A 15,761-nucleotide genomic window follows, 5' to 3' on the forward strand; every position below is an offset into this window, starting at 1 on the left:
TCCGTTCAGCCAAACGACTTAATGCGCGTCAGGCTCGTTGGGCTCTGTTTTTCGCTCGTTTCGAGTTTGTTATTTCTTATCGTCCGGGCTCTAAAAACACCAAACCTGATGCTTTATCTCGTCTCTTCAGTTCTTCTGAGGTCTCCACCGACCCCGATGGGATTCTCCCTGAGGGGCGCGTTGTCGGGTTGACTGTCTGGGGAATTGAGAGGCAGGTAAAGCAAGCACTCGCTCACACTCCGTCGCCGCGAGCTTGTCCTAGGAACCTTCTGTTCGTTCCCGTTCCTACTCGTCCGGCCGTTCTTCAGTGGGCCCACTCTGCCAAGTTAGCCGGCCACCCCGGCGTTCGGGGTACGCTCGCTTCCATTCGCCAGCGTTTCTGGTGGCCCACTCGGGAACGTGACGCGCGTCGATTTGTCGCCGCTTGTTCGGTCTGCGCGCAGACTAAATCTGGGAACTCTCCTCCTGCCGGCCGTCTCAGACCGCTTCCCATTCCCTCTCGACCGTGGTCTCACATCGCTTTAGATTTTATCACCGGACTGCCTTCATCAGCGGGGAAGACAGTTATTCTTACGGTTGTCGATAGATTCTCTAAGGCGGCTCATTTCATTCCTCTCGATAAGCTCCCTTCTGCTAAGGAGACGGCTCAGATCATTATCGAGAATGTTTTCCGAATTCATGGCCTTCCGTCTGACGTCGTTTCCGACAGAGGCCCGCAGTTCACGTCTCAATTTTGGAGGGAGTTTTGCCGTTTGATTGGGGCTTCCATCAGTCTCTCGTCCGGCTTTCATCCCCAGTCTAACGGTCAAGCCGAACGGGCCAATCAGACTGTTGGTCGCATTTTACGCAGTCTTTCTTTTCGTAACCCTGCGTCTTGGTCAGAACAGCTCCCCTGGGCAGAGTACGCCCACAACTCGCTTCCCTCGTCTGCTACTGGTCTATCCCCTTTTCAGTGTAGCCTCGGGTACCAGCCTCCGCTGTTCTCATCTCAGCTCGCCGAGGCCTGCGTCCCCTCCGCTCAGGCTTTTGTCCAGCGTTGCGAGCGCACCTGGAAGGGGGTCAGGTCGGCACTTTGCCGTAATAGGGCGCAGACTGTGAGGGCCGCTAATAAGCGTAGGACCAAGAGTCCTAGATATTGTTGCGGTCAGAGAGTATGGCTCTCCACTCAGAACCTTCCCCTTAAGACAGCTTCTCGCAAGTTGGCCCCGCGGTTCATTGGTCCGTTCCGTATTTCCCAGGTCATTAATCCTGTCGCAGTGCGACTTCTTCTCCGCGCTATCTTCGTCGCGTTCACCCGGTCTTCCATGTCTCCTGTGTTAAGCCCGTTCTTCGCGCCCCGCTCGTCCCTCCCCCCCCATCCTTGTCGAGGGCGCACCCATCTACAGGGTTCGTAAGATTTTGGACATGCGCCCTCGGGGCCGTGGTCATCAGTACCTAGTGGATTGGGAGGGGTACGGTCCTGAGGAGAGGAGTTGGGTTCCCTCTCGGGACGTGCTGGACCGTTCGCTGATCGATGATTTCCTCCGTTGCCGCCAGGTTTCCTCCTCGAGTGCGCCAGGAGGCGCTCGGTGAGTGGGGGGGTACTGTCATGTCTTGTTATGTCTGTTCCTGTCCTTTCTCTTCATTCTCTCTCTCTGCTGGTCTTTTTAGGTTACCTTCTCTGTCTCTCATTCTTCAGCTGTTCTACATCTCCTCTAACTAGCTCATTCACTCTTTCACACCTGTTCTCTCTTCCCCCTCTGATTAGGTCTCTATTTCTTTCTCTGTTCCTGCTACTTTCAGTGTCTGATTCTTGTTTGTGTTTTTTGATGCCAGAAGCAAGCTGTCGTCTCGTTTGCTTCCACCTTGTCCTGTCCTGTCGGAGTCTGCCTGGCAGGAGCATCCTGCACTATACTAAAGTTCTTTTTGTTCCGCTGACAACGTTGGAAGAGGATTTATGCCATTCCTGTATTTTCATTAAAGAACTCTGTTTTCTGTTAAAACCGCTTTTGGGTCTTCACTCAAGTTCATAACACTTGTGACTCTACAAACTTGTTGTATGAATTAGCTGTTTGTTTTGGTATTGTTTCAGATTATTTTGTGTCCAATAGAAATATATGGTAAATAATGCATTGTGTCATTTTGGAGTCACTTTTATTGTAAATAAGAACACAATATGTTTCTAAACACTTCTACATTTATGTGGATGCAACCATAATTATGGATAATCCTGAATAAATCATGAATAATGATGAGTGGGAAAGCATAAATATCATACTACCCTGCCCTCCCCCCCAAAAATGCTAACCTCCCCTGTTATTGTAGTGGTGAGAGGTTAGCATGTATTGGGAGTATGATATTTGTGCGTATAACTTTCTCACTTCTCAATATTTATGATTCATTCAGGACTATCCGTAATCATGGTAGCATCCAAATTAATTAATTTTGAGAAACATATTTTAATCTTATCCAATGTGCTGGAGTACAGAGCCAAAACCACAACAAATGTGTCACTGTCCCAATACTTTTGGAGCTCACCGTACTGTAGCTACATCTTTAATAAACACTTCTTATGGCACACTCTGACACACACCTGGGTGTTTCAGGGGCTTGGCTCCAGGAAGTTGTCCAGCTCCTGCTCCGTATGGATCTGAGGAAATACAGAGAACATAAACGTAACTTGCACAGCCTATTTTTACTCTACTCAACAGTGACTGTAATGCAATATCACCAGGGATACGGACATGAGATTATATTAATGGACAAATACCTGAATAAACCAATTACAGCGATGGGGATTTAGTCTGAGTAGAAAGTAACCCAAGGCCGCACATGGCCATAGTGAATTAAGTTTGAGACTCCATTACAAGGATGCAGACAGAGAAATTGGCTTACTTCCATATCCTCCTCCATAGGGATATACACCAGCACCTGTGGAGCAATATATGCCATTAAAACCCCATGGACATAACATATGGTTGGGTGTGGGGCTGTGGAATGGGTCACTGATCTGAATGATGGTCACTGATCTGAATGATGATCTGAATGTCACACTCAAGCGTGTCCTAGCTTGTCCTAGCTCTATCAACAATGTTCTCTTCAACATGACCTTGTAATTTGATAGTGAAGACCTACAGACAGTGTGAAGCTTTTAAAGTGATGACATAAGAGGTTTACTGTAAGGTCAGCCTAGAGGTCAGAGTTCATGATCCAGTACATCTGGTACAATTCAAACTAGATTATTTGATTATTTGTCTAGAAGACTAGTTTTAAGAGGCTGTGGTGGAATGGCCTCCTATCATCTCCTCCTATTTCCTTCTCTCCCCTCTCTCATACATACCCTGTCCATAACCTTGACCATACCGGAGTTGTCCTGCTGAATCATGACGGAAAGAAAAGCAGCTTTATTCCTGACAAGGGAGCACCAGTGAGTGGCTCCGTCAGGTCACGTAGCTAACATACTAATTCCAATAAAGCTAGCTGCTTCCTGCTTATATAATAAACTTTAAAATGCCTTAAAACATATCAACATATTACACCACTTATCCCCGGCCTGGCAATAAAATCCTTTATTTTTTTTATTTTTTTATCAGACCTCTGATTTATTCATTTACAGAGAAGAGGCTGACACAAGCCAAGGTCATATCTCAGTGAAGTCATGCAGTAGTTTGAAATAAAATCAGATAAGTGTGTGTGTGTGTGTGTCTGCTACTAGTGTAGAGATGATAAGGTTGTGGTCTGCTCTTCTCCTCTCTCATACATACCCTGTCCATAACCACCATACGGGTATCCCCCTGTATCATGATGACAGAGAAAAGCCGCTTATTTCCTGAAATTATGACTTCATCACCAGGGCACCCAAATGAATGGCTCAGTCAAAAATGTTAGTTAAGACAATAAATCAGAACATCCTAATGCAGATTCAGTCATGCAAGGGGCCTTTCAGGTTTAAGGCCTCATACATTTATTTTGCGCTCTCATCTAGTTTACGATTCTTTGTTGAACAATAGCCATACATCTGCCTTCATTTTATGTTCTAATCAAAATATGTATTTGAATGCTCAATAGAAATGTTTCACAAAAATATATAGGCCTGAATTGTTTTCTTTTTGCCTCAAGTGAAGGAACTACCCAGCCAGCTGAGCCAGTGATAACATATTCAACACATTCACAGGACTTCAAGTGTTACGCCCCTGAAAAAGGGGGAGAAATAATCACGAGGTGTTGTTTTCTCAATTAAACTTTTAGTGCAATGAGAAAAGACCAATATTTCCCCGGGAATATGGGTGGAGACCAGAGCAATCAATCACAGGCTCATAGATTAAGAGCATTTAGTAGATCACAGATTAACACTTTTAGGCGCCACAAACCTCACAATTACTCTCACAATTCTTACCCTTTGTACGCTTGACGGATTTTAACTTTAACACAATTATATGAATGTTATCAATCAACTAATCAATCTAATCAATCTTTTTAACCTTAGATGTTTTAAGATCCTCACATACTATGAACTTACTAATACTTTTTAATGTATAACAGGCTATGAATATTTCCTTTAACCTGTCACACAGGCAGTTAAATTAATTTGAGATTGATGGTGCAGAACTGTCTATCACCCTGATGCAAATAGCTTCACCCTAATGCTTTACCTCATACGGCATTGGTTTCAAATAATGCATATAACATGCATTTGAATGTATATAGATGACTGCTTCCACGTGTCTAGATTCGGTCAATTCTTTAATATTACATGTCCTAACAGCACCTTATAAAGGCCTGAGACTACTAGCAAATCTAACTGCACCTTTTACTATCATATACTGTTGACTTGACCTTATCTCTGTACATTTCTAATCAATATGACTGTCTTGCAATGGCTAACACATTTTAGGTACGTCAACAAATTTGTGGCCTGGGTTAGCTTTATGATCAGTCTTAATTGTATGTTTTGGTGCATTAGACCAGAGAAAAGAGCTGATGCTACTGTTCATTGTGTGTAAACAACTCTTGCTATTGACTCACATGAAGAAGGTAATAACATCCTTATCTGATCAATAACAAAGCATATTATTCCTAATCGTGTGTGCATAAGGGTTGGAACATCACTGTTTTATGAATGTGCATAGGGGTTTATTAATGATATTTATATTGGCATGTAAAAGTGTTGAATCACATTAATGGATGGGTTATGGATCTGAGTTGATGGTATCAATTTGAAGTTGTAAACAACCAGTTCTGTAATACTACTGCAATAATATGATATTATCAGGGTTTCAGAGTCCTTACCTGCACCAGGGGGTTTAGGAGCTTTGCCACCTGCTCCGACACCCACACCTGTAAATAATATAAAGCCTAGAGGTTAGAGCGTTGGTCCAGAAACAAAATCGGCCACGAGTTTGAATCCCCAAGACAACAATTTGATAAATCTGCCGATGTGCCCTTAAGCAAGGCACTTAACCCTAATTGCTCCAGGGTCGCCGTTGATAATGGCTGACTATGGCAGTGACCCCACTCTCCAAGGGTGTCTCAGGGGGAGTTGGGATATGCAAAAAACACATTTCCAATTCAGCCATTTGTATAATGTACATGTGAAATTGGACAAATTCAAACATCCACTAAATTAATATTATTAATTATTAATCATGTCACTACACAACTGGAAAACAAACTACTCAACAGCATCGCCTGCAGGAAATTGTCACCATCATGTGGCTAAGCAATGTCACATACTCTGCTCCTTATAGTCTCCACTATCGAGACACTTTACCTCCAGGCTGCTGTACTCCAGTAGCAACTACATAAGAAGTATTTGAAAGAAAACCAATAGTAATTGAACCCAGGTCTGCTATGGTGGACACAACACTCACCAGGCTGAGCTGGGCCTGTACCAACTGGAAACAAAGAGAAGTTTTTAACACACAGTTACAGAGCATATTGGTTCAAATTAATGATAAATGAAAACCCTAATGTTTGATGTACAGTAAATACATTTAAAAAAAATCACAGGTCAACAAAGAAGATGAACTGATAGTAAAGCAATCTAATATTGCTCTTCAAAGATAAGAAAAGATAGTAAAGTACAGAAATGTTGATAGGTACAAGTAGGATGCTATTTTCATGCAGAAGGATTTTTGCATTTTCAGGAGAAATTTTTATTACTTACCACTAGGTTGAAGAACCCCAGCCCCAACTGTGAAGGCGATCATGCTAACTATTACCAGCTACGTCATAATTAGGACAGTTATAAAAAGTCTCCAAAATAGAATAACTTACCACTCAAAAAAAAATGTTCAGTGATTCTAATGACACAATGTTGCAAAACTAGTGAGAATAAATAAAACATATGGTCCAATACATACCTCCAGTTACTCCTGTGGCACCTGCAGCAAACCAAAAGAAGGTTAATCAATGACGTGATATATTAATAATATGAATTTCCATGAAAATGAACAAGAAAGTACTGTATCAAAGTACTCTACCCAAGATGCAACAAGACAGAGAAAAAATCACACAAAATAAAATATTGTAAAGATATAGAAACATTTTAGTTTCTAGACTGAAGAACACATCTAAAGCAGGGGCTCCAAAAAAATGTGTGCTGGAAGAATGACAAAGTAATATGTATTTTTGTGTCCATTTTATCATAAAAACACTTTCAAACAATGTGGGATTTCAAATACAGTACCCTAAGTAAACATCAGGTAATAACAAGGATATGATCCCCTGCTGTAGAAGATGCCGCAGAGGTGGGCAATTCCAGTCCTCGAGGGCCTGATTGGTGTCACAGTTTTTCCCCAGCTAACACACCTGACTCCAATCACCTAAACATGTTTCGAATGCAATTTGATTAATCAGCTGTGTTTGCTAGGGATGGAGAAAAAGTGACACCAATCAGGCCCCTGAGGACTAGAGTTTCCCACCCCTGAAGGGAGATAGGACTTTAACTACCAAGGAGAAAGGATGAGTGCATACAGTACATATCTACAGGTCTACCAGGCACAATCTCCATAGGAGCAATCTTCATTGTGGAGGACATTAACAGTAACTAGTAATATTACAGAATACTGTAAGTCAATCAAGTATTGACAAGTGTCAGATGAATCTAATTGGTTAAAAAGCGAAGGGAGGGAGGAGAGAGCAGAAATGGGAGATATTTCAAGAGCAGCAAGCTGCGGAGTTAGTTGAGGGAAAGAGAGGAAGAGCGTTTAAGAGGACAAACAACTTCTAGAAAATACCTGAGAGACACTGGCAACACATTATCTTGTCAACACCCACATGAACATTACATTCCTTCATTTTTTTTTTTTTTTGCAGAAGGCCAAAAAAATTACAATGTTTTCACAAAGGAATCAAACCGAATCAACTAAAATGAATTGTTTATCAAAAGCCAATAAGTAATTGTGTCAAATGTTATGAAGTGCTTATGTAAGGAATTGTAAAGAACATACAGTATGAGTCAAAAGTTTGGACACACCTACTCATTGCAGGGTTTTTCTTGATTTTTACTATATTGTAGAATGCTAGTGAAGACATCAAAACTATGAAATAACACATATGGAATCATGTAGTAACCAAAAGAGTGTTAAACAAATCAAAATATATTTTAAATTTGAGATTCTTCAAAGGTGCCGCCTTGACAGCTCTGCACACTCTTGGCATTCGCTGTTCATGAGGTAGTCACCTGGATCACATTTCAATTCACAAGTGTGCCTTGTTATAAGTTAATAGTGAAGACCTCAAAACTATGAAATGACACATATGGAATCATGCAGTAACCAAAAAAAGTGTTAAACAAATCAAAATACATGTTAGATTCTTCCAAGTAGCCACCCATTGTCTTGATGACAGCTTTGCAACCTCTTCACATTCTCTCAACCAGCTTCACCTGGAATGCTTTTCCAACAGTCTTGAAGGAGTTCCACATATGCTCAGCACTTGTAGGCTGCTGTTCCTTCACTCTGCGGTCCAACTCATCCCAAACCATCTCAATTGGGTTGAGGTCGGGTGATGGTGGAGGCCAGGTCATCTGAGGCAACCTGGACAGGAAGATCACATCAGTGACTCAACCCACTCAAGTGACGCACCCCTGATGCAGCACTCCATCACTCTCCTTCTTGGTCAAATAGCCCTTACACATCCTGGAGGTGTGTTGGGTCATTGTCCTGTTGAAAAACAAATGATAATCACCACTATGCGCAAACCAGATGGGATGGTGTATCGCTGCAGAATGCTGTGGTAGCCATGGTGGTTAAGTGTGCGCCAGAGGAGATGTCTGCCGCTTTACGGTCTCCTAAGCAATTGTGCTATTATGTGTTTTTTTTCGCGATATTTGTAAATGATTTTGTACATAATGTTTCTGCATCCGTATCTTATGGGAGAAAAGAGCTTCTGGATATCAGGACAGCGATCACTCACCTCGGATTAGACAAAGATTTTTCAACAAGAAGCAGGACTCACGTGATATTCTCCAAACAACCCACAGGGCAGACATCCCAATTATTCGCAAAAGGAAGTGACACAGAGGACGAAGATCCGGATGCCTCGTCCGGACCCGCAGAAGCGAGTAGGAAAGCTGCCGTTACCGTCAATATTACTCTCCAACGTGCAATCATTGGACAATAAACTAGACGAGGTACGATCACGAATATCCTACCAACGGGACATCAAAAACTGTAATATCCTATGTTTCACGGAATCGTGGGTATGAAAGACGACATGAATATTCAGCTAGCGGGATATACACAGTCTGTGCAGATTTGTAAACAACAGCTGGTGTACAAAATCTAAGGAAGTCTCTAGATTTTGCTCGCCTGAAGTAGAGTATATTGTGATAAATTGCAGGCCACACTACTTGCCTAGAGAGCTCTCAGCTATACTTTTCGTGGCTGTTTATTTACCACCACAAACAGATATGGGCACTAAGACTGCACTCAGTCAGCTGTATAAGGAAATAAGCAAAATGGAAACCGTTCACCCAGAGGTGGCGCTCCCATTGGCCGGAGACTTTAATGCAGGGAAACTTAAATCAGTGCTACCAAATCTCGATCAACATGCTAAATGTGCAACCAGAGAGGAAAAAATTCTAGATCACCTGTACTCCACACACAGAGACGCGTACAAAGCTCTCCCTCGCCCCCCATTTGGTAAATCCGACCACAACTATATCCTCCTGATTCCGGCTTATAAGCCAAAATTAAAGCAGGAAGCACCAGTGACTCGGTCTATAAAAAAGTGGTCAGATGAAGCAGATGCTAAACTACAAGACTGTTTTGCTATCACAGACTGGAACTGTTCCGGGATTCTTCTGATGACATTGAGGAATACACCACATCAGTCACTGGCTTTATCAATAAGTGTATTGAGGACGTCATCCCCACAGTGACTGTTTGCACATACCCCAACCAGAAGCCATGGATTACAGGCAACATTCGCACTGCGCTAAAGGGTAGAGCTGCCGCTTTCGAAGTGCAGGACTCTAACCCGGAAGCTTACAAGAAATCCCACTGTGCCCTGCGACAAACCATCAAACAGGCAAAGTGTCACTCCAGGGCTAAGATTGAATCATACTACACCAGCTCTGACGCTTGTCGGATGTGGCAGGACTGGCAAACTATTACAGACTACAAAGGGAAGCACAGCCGCGAGCTGCCCAGTGACACAAGCCTTCCAGACGAGCTAAATCACTTCTATGCTCATTTCGAGGCAAGCGCACTGATGCATGCATGAGAGGATCAGCTGTTCCGGACGACTGTGTGATCACTCTCTCCATAGCCGACGTGAGTAAGACCTTTAAACAGGTCAACATACACAAGGTTGCGGGGCCAGACGGATTACCAGGACGTGTGCTCCGGGCATGTGCTGACCAACTGGCAGGTGTCTTCACTGACATTTTCAACATGTCCGTGATTGAGTCTGTAATACCAACATGTTTCAAGCAGACCACCATAGTTCCTATGGACAAGAACACAAAGGCAACCTGCCTAAATGACTACAGACCCGTATCACTCACGTCCGTAGCCATGAAGTGCTTTGAAAGGCTGGTAAAGGCTCACGTCAACACCATTATCCCAGAAACCCTAGACCCACTTCAATTTGCTTACCGCCCAAACAAATCCACAGATGATGCAATCTCTATTTGCACTCCACACTGCCCTTTCCAACCTGGACAAAAGGAACACCTATGTGAGAATGCTATTCATTGACTACAGATCAGCGTTCAACACCATAGTACCCTTAAAGCTCATCACTAAGCTAAGGAACCTGGGACTAAACACCGGATCCTGGACTTCCTGATGGGCAGCTCCCAGGTGGTGAGGGTAGGTAGCAACACATCTGCCACACTGACCCTCAAACCTGGAGCTCCCCAGGGGTGTGTCCCCAGGGGTGCATGCTCAGTCCCCTCCTGTACTCCCTGTTCACCCACGACTGCATGGCCAGGCACGACTCCAACACCATCATTAAGTTTGCAAACGACACAACAGTGGTAGGCCTGATCACCGACAACAACAAGACAGCCTATACAGAGGAGACCTGGCTGGGTGGTGCCAGAATAATAACCTATCCCTCAACGTGCATCACTGCCTGCTACGGCAATTGCTCGGCCTCCGACCGCAAGGCACTTCAGAGGGTAGTGTGTACGGCCCAGTACATCACTGGGGCAAAGCCGCCTGCCATCCAGGACCTCTACACCAGGCGGTGCCAGAGGAAAGCCCTAAAAATTGTCAAAGACCCCAGCCACCCCAGTCATAGACTGTTCTCTCTACTACCGCATGGCAAGCGGTACCGGAGTGCCAAGTCTAGGACAAAAAGGCTTCTCAACAGTTTTTACCACCAAGCCATAAGACTCCTGAACAGGTACCCAGACTTTTTGCAGTGTGCTCCCCCCAACCCCTCTTTTATGCTGCTGCTACTCTTTGTTTATCTTATATGCATAGTCACTTTGGCTAACCGGGCTATCTGCATTGTCTCCCACCACCCGCCAACCCCTCTTTTTACACTACTGCTACTCTCTGTTCATCATATATGCATAGTCACTTTAACCATACCTACATGTACATACTACCTCAATAAGCCTGACTAACCGGTGTCTGTATATAGCCTTGCTACTCTTATTTTCAAATGCCTTTTTACTGTTGTTTTATTTCTTTACTTACCCACACACACACCTTTTTATAGCACTATTGTTGTATTCGGCGCACGTGACTAATAAACGCTGATTTGATTTGATTTGAATTCTAAATAAATCCCTGACCGTGTCACCAGAAAAGCACCCCCGCACCATCACACCTCCTCCTCCATGCTTCACGGTGGGAACCACACACTTAGAGATCATCAGTTCACCTACTCTGCGTCTCACAAAGCGGTTGGAACCAACAATCTCAAATTTGGACTCATCAGACCAAAGGACAGGTTTCTACCAGTCTTATGTCTATTGCTGGTGTTTTTTAGCCCAAACAAGTTTCTTCTTCTTATTGATTTCCTTAAGTAGTAGTTTCATTGCAGCAATTCAACCATGAAGGCCTGATTCACACAGTCTCCTCTGAACAGTTGTTGTTGGGATGTGTCTGTTACTGTACATGTACTCTTTGAAACATTTATTTGGGCTGCAATCTGAGCCTGACAACTCTAATGAACTTATCCTCTGCATCATAGGTAACTCTGTCTTCCTTTCCTGTGGCGGTCCTCATGAGAGCCAGTTTCATCATAGCGCTTGATGTTTTTTGCAACTGCACTTGAAAAAACTTTTAATGCTCTTGATATTTTCCGTATTGACTGACCTTCATGTCTAATTTCACTAGGGTAGGTGGCACTATTTTCACTTCCGGATGAAAAGCATGCCCAAAGTAAACTGCCTGCTACTCAGGCCCAGATGCTAGGATATGCATGTAATTGGTAGATATGGATAGAAAAAACTCTACGGTTTCCAAAACTGTTAGAATGATGTCTGTGAGTATAACAGAACTGATTTGGCAGGCAAAAACCTGAGAAAAACCCATCCAGGATTTCTTTATGTTTGTAGTTTTCTATTGAATTCCATTACAGTATCCATTGACTTAGGACTCAAATTTCACTTCCTATGGCTTCCACGAGATGTCAACAGTCTTTTGAAATTGTTTCAGGCTTATATTCTGAAAAATAAGAGAGTAAGACCAATCTGAATGAGTGGACACTGCAGTGTCTCAGAGATTTTTCATGCACACGACCGAGAGCGCGCCTTTCTTGTTTACCTTTTATATTGATGATGTTATTGTCCGGTTTAAATATTATCGATTATTTAGGCTAAAAACAACCTGAGGATTGATTATAAACATCGTTTGAAATGTTTCTATGAACTTTACTGATACTATTTGGATTTTTCATCTGCCTGTTGTTACTGAGTTTGAGCCTGTGGAATACTGAACAAAACGCGAACAAAACTGAGGTTTTTGGATATAAGCAGGGACTTTATCAAACAAAACGAACATTTATTGAGTAAATGGGAGTCTTGTGAGTGCAACCATATGAAGATCACCAAAGGTAAGTGATTCATGTTATCTCTATTTCTGACTTGTGTAACTTCTCTACTTGGCTGGTAACTTTTTGTAATGATTTGTCTGTTGGGCGCTGTTCTCAGATAATCGCAGGGTATGCTTTCGCCATAAAGCCTTTTTGAAATATGACACCGTGGTTGGATTAACAAGAAGTTAATCTTTAAACCAATGTATAACACTTGGATGTTTTATTAATTTTTATAATGAGTATTTCTGTACCCTGGTGAGGTTAAAGTAATCATGGACTATAGTTTCTGTTTGTTTATTTGCGCTGTTCTTGCCATAATATGGACTTGGTATTTTACCAAATAGGGCTGTCTTCTGTATACCAACTGATTGGCTGAAACACATTATGGAGAAAATACATTCCACAAATGTACTTTTAACAAGGCACACTTGTTAATTGAAATGCGTTCCAGGTGACTACCTCATGAAGCTGGTTGAGAGAATGCCAAGAGTGTGCAAAGCTGTCATCAAGGCAAAGGGTGGCTACTTTGAATAATCTAAAATATGCACTTTTATGGTTACTACATGATTCCATGTGTGTTATTTCATAGTTTTGATGTCTTTATTATTCTACAATGTAGGAAATAGTACAAATAAAGAAAAATCCTTGAATGAGTAGGCTTGTCCAAGCTTTTGACTGGTACTGTATGTGTATATTACACTCTTCAAATTAAGTATAACTATGTCCTTTGTCAGAAAGGGTTTGATCATGCAAACACAGACAGCAGCAAGTCTTACTGGGCTCTGGCTCTGGGGCCTCTGTGGCCTGTGTGCCAATAGGTGTGGGATCTGCCAAAAGACAACAGGTTCCAGTTTCATCCATTGCAGTTGAAAAGGACACAGGGTAGGGGAAACTAGCGTAGGGCAGAAGACATTATGGGGATCCTTGGCACTGCCATGACAGGAGGGAAGGGGATAAGCTCCAGCTCCAGGTGGTGAATAGCTATTGGACCATACAACAATGATAAAGGGGACAGCACTAGCAGAACAGACATTAAGCTGTCTCTTGTTTGAGGGTTTAGGGAGAAGAGAGGGGGCAAAGAGGTTTGGGGTTTGGGAGGAGATAGGGCAGGGGACTGGCTTGCGCGATACTGCCATTGCTGTTTGATACACCTGCAGTGGAGCGCAGTTAGCCAGACAGCAGTGGTAGTGGTAGAAGATGTGGGAGTTAGCTTGGATGCTAAGGCTGTGTCTGTAGGCCATTGAAGTCCTGATGAGGCCTGCTGGAAAAGTCTGATGGGGCTTTGTCGGATTATAAACAGGTTATATACATACAGCTCATGAAACGAAAAGGAAAAATAAAAAACTATAAACTTGCATTATAATCAGTCTCTATCATTGATTTTTTATTCTATGTCTATGGCATTCCATGGTATAGTAACTACCCCTTTTTTAACAGCTCTGTAAAATACAGTGCATATTTCAAGTACAGTAACTCAGGGGTTCTCAAAATGGGGTCTGAGGTACTGTAGGGGGATCGCGACCAGATAGTAATTTTTTAAAATGAATAGTACAACAACAGATTAAACTAATTTTGGCCAAGGGATCCGTGGAATAAGTTTAGAGGGTCTAATACAATACAATGTAATATTGTTAATCTACAATGTATGTGCTTAATCCTGGGCAACATGGGCCTGGGAGGCACACAGGGATATTTGTATCCACAGTGTTCCACCTAATTACCAAGTTTTGAACATTATACTTGTATTCCTTCAAAAACAACATAAATGCACTGTAATTTAAGCTTTAAAACGGCAAAGTTTTCTCTCTGCCCCATGACAAAATGTGTAGAATTGCAGGAAAAAGTTCCTTCCCAGGGTCCGAGACTTGGTTTGTACGGCCATGCACTGCCAACGTCATAGTTTACTACACTCCTTGTATGCTATTCGTAATTCACTCGAGCGGTGTTCTGATTATGAGGGGGTCCCTGATTAATTTTCTATCACATAAGGGGTCCCTGGACCCCAAAAAGTTTGAGAACCCCTGCAGTAACTAACTCTTACTATGTAGCTTTTGATATACATAATTTGTACTGATCAATGAGAAAACAAATTAAATCCAAAGTCTTGTTGAGTGCAAAACTTGTGGTTCTACCTGGGATGGGAGTTCCACCGGGTTCTAGAGATGAATCCTCTGCTGTAAAGGTGTCATAGTGTCACATTAGGAGCTTTGTGGATTTTCTTTAAACCCTTCATTTTGGACCTACTTGCGTAGTACTAGCAATTATCCTGAAGGATCTATCTAGGCCAGGTAAAATAAACCAAGCAAGAATCAAAGGTGAAACTAGTATCTATTTACCTGGTTTGCCTGCGATAGGTATCCCTGTGCCCACTGGTACATCAGTGCGCTCAATGGCAATTCCTCCAACACCACCACCCACGCCCACACCTGGTCTTGGCGTCGCGATAGGCGCTGGAACACCTTCTCCACCGATGCCCGCCCCGCTTGGCATACCTGCGGGTAGGTAAGAACATAGGTGAAGGTATAGTATAATCTGTTGAGCCATAGTGAAAATCTTGATCCAGCTAACAAGAGAGAATAGGTACTGTACAGAGTCTGCACAGAACAGACAAACATTTTTGTTCTTCCACTGGTCTGCATTACAAAGACTAAAAGTTATGATGCAACGAGAGAGGCTCTTACCATATTTAGCAGCTTTGGCTGCGGGATCATATCCTGCAATCACAAGCATCACATAATTCATATTCCTATTGCATGTTGCATCACCTTGATATCGCATAGAAGGACAGACTAGACCATGATGCTGTTTGAGCTCTTTCCGATGTCTTTACAATTCATACACATCCTCTGACGTACCTCCAGCTCCTACTCCTCCAGGTACTCCTCCCTGTCCTCCTCCTCCAAGTCCTCCTGCTCCGAGGCCTGTTCCTACACCTCCTGGGACTCCTGTTTAGAGGTTCACAAGGAAATTATATGATTTCAAAACCAACATGAATGAGCATGAATTCAACCATAATACCAGCTCTGATGAGTAATCTTACCATATTTAGCAGCTTTGGCTGCAGCGGGATTATATCCTCCAGCCCCAGGTACACCCCCTCCTCCTCCCCCTGGTAATCCTCCTGCTCCTCCAGCTCCTATGCCTGCTCCTGCACCTCCAGGGACTCCTGTGGTAGAGGGCCACAAGAAAACAATTGTCCAACTTCAGAACTGCCAAAGACAGTAGACTTGTTACACCACAATTTAAAAAGCCAAAAATGGATGTAAATTCAACCAATGTAC

General features: G+C 43.0%; 1 protein-coding gene across 8 annotated transcripts in view; it reads right to left on the reverse strand.

Moving 5' to 3' along the window:
* The window catches only part of LOC135552879 (elastin-like), a 99,395-nt gene that overhangs the window by 22,030 nt on the left and 61,604 nt on the right, over window positions 1-15,761 (reverse strand). For 4 of the 8 annotated variants that reach the window (XM_064984804.1, XM_064984808.1, XM_064984810.1 and 1 more), the window contains 14 exons: window positions 15,521-15,646; window positions 15,336-15,425; window positions 15,162-15,194; window positions 14,817-14,972; window positions 14,613-14,654; window positions 13,257-13,307; window positions 6,342-6,362; window positions 6,146-6,172; window positions 5,850-5,873; window positions 5,269-5,316; window positions 3,744-3,773; window positions 3,320-3,355; window positions 2,875-2,910; window positions 2,573-2,629 (listed from right to left, as the gene is read on the reverse strand). In XM_064984804.1, the coding sequence (XP_064840876.1) occupies window positions 2,573-2,629; window positions 2,875-2,910; window positions 3,320-3,355; window positions 3,744-3,773; window positions 5,269-5,316; window positions 5,850-5,873; window positions 6,146-6,172; window positions 6,342-6,362; window positions 13,257-13,307; window positions 14,613-14,654; window positions 14,817-14,972; window positions 15,162-15,194; window positions 15,336-15,425; window positions 15,521-15,646 (777 nt within the window). The remainder of the gene's footprint in view (window positions 1-2,572; window positions 2,630-2,874; window positions 2,911-3,319; window positions 3,356-3,743; window positions 3,774-5,268; window positions 5,317-5,849; window positions 5,874-6,145; window positions 6,173-6,341; window positions 6,363-13,256; window positions 13,308-14,612; window positions 14,655-14,816; window positions 14,973-15,161; window positions 15,195-15,335; window positions 15,426-15,520; window positions 15,647-15,761) is intronic. The other 4 variants (XM_064984803.1, XM_064984809.1, XM_064984811.1 and 1 more) reach the window with 4 other exon arrangements.

Source organism: Oncorhynchus masou, chromosome 13 (genome assembly GCF_036934945.1).
Source record: "Oncorhynchus masou masou isolate Uvic2021 chromosome 13, UVic_Omas_1.1, whole genome shotgun sequence".
NCBI lineage: Eukaryota > Metazoa > Chordata > Actinopteri > Salmoniformes > Salmonidae > Oncorhynchus > Oncorhynchus masou.